The 4,102-nt window shown below is 55.5% G+C and overlaps 1 protein-coding gene across 1 annotated transcript in view; it reads left to right on the top strand.

Moving 5' to 3' along the window:
* The first annotated feature begins 2,421 nt into the window (after positions 1–2,421).
* The window catches only part of Xylt2 (xylosyltransferase 2), a 12,406-nt gene continuing 10,725 nt past the window's right edge, over positions 2,422–4,102 (top strand). Inside the window, exon 1 of the mRNA XM_055620364.1 lies at positions 2,422–2,628. Coding sequence (XP_055476339.1) covers positions 2,494–2,628 — 135 coding nt within the window. The 5' untranslated portion in view covers positions 2,422–2,493. The remainder of the gene's footprint in view (positions 2,629–4,102) is intronic.

Genomic DNA, 4,102 nt, shown 5'->3' with positions numbered 1-4,102 from the left:
ATAACATCCCCACCCCCAATATAGATAATGACTCCTTCAAAAAAGTAAAAATGAAATCCGTCTGTGAGATGGCACATTTGCAATTCTGGCACTTGGGAGGTAGAGACAAAAGAATCAAAAGTTCAGTGTTATTCTGGGCTACATAGAGAGTTTGAGGCCAGCCTGGGTTTAGTGAAACCTCTTCTCCGAAAAAATACAACAAAAACAAAGCCAGGCGTTCAGGCTCACAGAGAGTCAGGATGGCCTAATTTGAATGGTAATTACTTCGAGGGTTGCAAGTGATTTTTACTTTTGACAGTGAAAGCTCCTGTGACTATATATAGTTTCTATAACCCAGGAGAAAAAAAAGCTGTTTTCCTCCTGGAGGTAAGTATCGGCAGGTAGCAGTCTCTAGGATCTGGTTTAATGAGCACACAGGTCGATATTTAATTAACATATCAATTGCTGGCATATCAACTGATGTTTTCCCAAATCCTCGGAGCCTTAACTTCTCCTAAGCAGCCATAGTGTCATCTGAAATATTGTTTCCAATTTCCCCTTTTAACAAAGCCTAAACTGGGGGAGGATTAAAGAAAGTTTACTGAGGTCCATCAAAGGACTGAGCCGCTACACCTACCATCTCTGGAAATCCCTGCAACGATTTCGCCTCTAATTTGTTTTATTGTTGGTGGTGGGTTTGGTTTCTCTGTGTAGCCCTGGCTGTCCTGGACTCGCTTTGTAAACCAGGCTGGCCTCGAACTCCGAGATCTGCCTGCCTCTGCCTCCCAGATTACAGGCATTCCACACCGTGCCCTGATTGTCCCTAAGTTTTTTGGACTTTCTTTTTCTTTTGAAATAATCTCTTTTCCCAAAACTGTTGATTGAGGTTTATAAAATTTAATTTAATTTTGATTATTTTTAGTGTGTGTGTGTGTGTGTGTGTGTGTGTGTGTGTGTGTGTGTGTAGGTGGGGTCATATGTGAGGCTGTGCTCTGGTCAGCATTAGTCTGTTTCTCAGTAGCTGCTTTGTGATTTTAAGCTGTCTGGCTGTCTGGCCGTCTGGCCCCAGAGAGCCACCAGACTAGCTGGGTTTACAACGAAATACCACCACTCCAGGCTTTTTACGTGGGTGCTGGGGGTTGAACCCCACTTCTCACTGAGCCATCTCTTACAGTGGTTCTGAAAATCTTCCTCATGGCCCCGTTATTCTTCCATACCACGGTTGTATAAATCCCTAGCACTCCGGAAGTAGTGGAGGAGTGTGAGTGTGTGTGTGTGTGTGTGTGTGTGTGTGTGTCAGAAGTTCAAAGTCATTCTCAGCTTTTTTAGATAATAAATTACGAGTTGGTGGCGGTCCTAGCGTAAAGCTGAGGAGCTCATCAGGCTGGGGAGCACAGCAAGACAACTAGGTCAGACATCTTATTTGTTTACTTGAAATATACAGCGTTTCCTCGGTGGGTTTTGGTGCTTCTAGCCACCTCGCTCTGGCGGGCACCGGTTTACCTTCTCTTCTGCCCGCCGTGGTCTGCTGGGTTCAGGTGAGGCCCTGAGTGTTTAGCTCTCATCGGACACTGCTCTTGAACATGCCAGGAAGCAGTCTGATCAGCTGGGTAGGCTTTCTCAGCTCCCTCCTAACATTTCCCGAGCTTTACAAAGCTGGGGCCCAGGACTTCAAAGGCGAATAAGGCACGATCGCGGAGAAATCACCACCTTGTGCTTTACTGGGGAAGCACAAGGGAAGATGCCTTCGAAAGGCATGGCTGCCAGGAGAGACAGCAGCATATGCTTGATGGGTCTCCAAACGGGGTCCCAGAGCGGAGGCAGCGGCGGCGGTAGCAGCAGCGGCGGCGGCGGAACTTGTTGAAATTTTTAATTCTCAGGTGTTCTAAACTCTAGAAGTGGGAAGTAGCGTTGTTTTTCTCTTCCTCCAGGAGATTCTGACGGAAGCTGTAAGTTGAGAATCATGACTCCAGCAGAGGCCTGAGGACGCTTAGGTTGAGAGGGGCAGAGTGGCAAGCCAATTTTGTGAAGAGCCTCGGAGCCAGTCGAGGGGTTAATGCTTTGTCCTCAGGGGCGGCCTTCGGGTTTGAGACAGGGCGGCAGGTGCTCACACAACTGGGAATGCCAGCATTTCCCGGGGGTGGGGACCCGCTGAGCGTCTCCCCTGCCTCCACCCCCGCCTGGCCTGCGACACCAGAGCCTCCGCACCCCAGGACAGTGCTTTTGGGGCCAGGAGGTGATTCTCCCACACGCAGGAAGGCATGGAGACTTGGGAAGGACACCAGGGTCCCCCCCCCCAGGAGACAAGAGCGGAAGACCGGCCCACTGCCCCACGCTCATCCCGCGAGAGGGCGGAGCCTCGGGCTCCTCCTGCGAGAGGGTGGAGCCTCGAGTTCCGCCCCCGGCCCCGCCTATCTGGGCGGAGTGTGGAGGTGCTCAGGTCCCCGCGCCTGTGCGCACGCCCGCGGCCAGTTTGCAGGGCCGGACGCGCGCCCCTCGTCCCGGGCAGGGAAGATGGTGGCGAGCGCGCGGGTGCAGAAGCTGGTGCGGCGCTACAAGCTGGCCATCGCCACCGCGCTGGCCATCCTGCTGCTGCAGGGCCTGGTGGTGTGGAGCTTCAGCGGCCTAGAGGAGGACGAGCCGGGCGAGGTGCTCCGACGGCCGTGCGGGCGGGCAGGCCGGGCGCGGGGGCGCGCGGGGTCCTGGCGGGGCTGCGGGCGGCCCCGGCCAGGCAAGTGGGGCACGGGCCGCGTGCGTGCAGGGTGCAGGCAGCCTACTGGAGCCCGGCCTCTGCCCCCCAACGCTCACTTCCCCGGAGGGCCTGGCTGGCTGCGTGTGGGAGCGGTGCGTGACCCGGAGGCCGGGGCTGCCGGCGGACTGGGGGCCGCTGAGGGAAGCGCGGGTCATGGTGGGTTGGTCTCTGTCCCGGGGAGCGATGAAGGTCAGGCGCGGGGATCAGGGCTGGGCCCCAGTCTGCTCGGAGGTGGGGAGCCTCAGGCCAAACTTTCTGAAGTTAGGAGGGGGCGGGGGTGTACGCGCCGTGGGCGGAGGAGTGGGGGCCGTGGGACCCCGGGAATCCGTGTTCAGCAGCGACTGGTGGTGAAGTGGAGCTCTGGAGGGAGGGGGTGGAATTATGGCCTGTGACAAAGTGTATACCCGGGAATAGAGTGAACAGGAGTGACCCCAAGGGGAAAAAAAACTGAAGTGTCCTCAAGGTGTGGCTTTCTCAGCTAGGGAAGAACCGGGTGGATCTTCAGGAGGGGATGGGGATGGAAGGTGCACTGTTGAGTTGGCCTTAGGACATCAGAGGAGGAGGGAGCCATCTCTGGCTAATGGAACAGCAGCTGTGAGCCCCGCACCCTGACCCCAGGGGTTTTCTTATTCTTGACTGGTGCTTTTAGTTGCAGGCTCAGACACACCCTCCTGGTAGTGTGGTTAGGAGGCGTCCAGTGGGGTCCCTTCTGGAAGGGTGGAGAGAATTAGCCAAATCAAAGCCCTGCGCTGTGGCCAGAGGTCAGGGGTTCTTGCTTCTGTCCCCCTTGTCCCTGTGTTTCCAAGGGAAGAGGCTCTACTGTCACACATCCTTTGGGGCTTTACCTGGCAGGGTGAAGGCATGGGAGCCTGGGAGAAGAGCTGCTCTTCCAGTTTCGGGGAGAATCTAGACGCTGGGACAGTTAGGGGAGCAGGAGAGAGCCTGGGACCGTGCCTCCAAAAGGAGCTGAGGGCAGTCATGGGGAGCTAACTGGTCTGTGACTTGTTTAAGAAGTGTGCTTGTTCTTTGTGCACAAAGAGAGGAGAGAGTTTCAGTCAGGTGATGTCTCTTTGGGCAACTGGGACATCTCAGATGGAGTGGGCGGAGGAGGTGCGAGTGAGTGACCCTCTGGCCCTGGTCTGTGTGAGGGGGGAGGTTGGTGAGGGCTCTGGGGAAGAGTGTGTCAGAGCCTCTGAGTCTTCTCTGAAGTAGATGGCCCAGTGGCTGGTGGTTTGAATCAGTGTATGAGCTGAGCCCCTGACGCTCTGCCCACAGCCAGGGGTGAAGAACTGGAGAGAGGTGAGAGAATTTAGGGTCTCCTCTACCCAACACACACACACACACACACACACACACACACACACACACACA

Source organism: Psammomys obesus, unplaced genomic scaffold (assembly GCF_907164565.1).
Source record: "Psammomys obesus unplaced genomic scaffold, mPsaObe1.curated_primary_1811, whole genome shotgun sequence".
NCBI classification, from domain to species: domain Eukaryota; kingdom Metazoa; phylum Chordata; class Mammalia; order Rodentia; family Muridae; genus Psammomys; species Psammomys obesus.
This window is presented reverse-complemented; position numbering and strand designations above follow the sequence as displayed.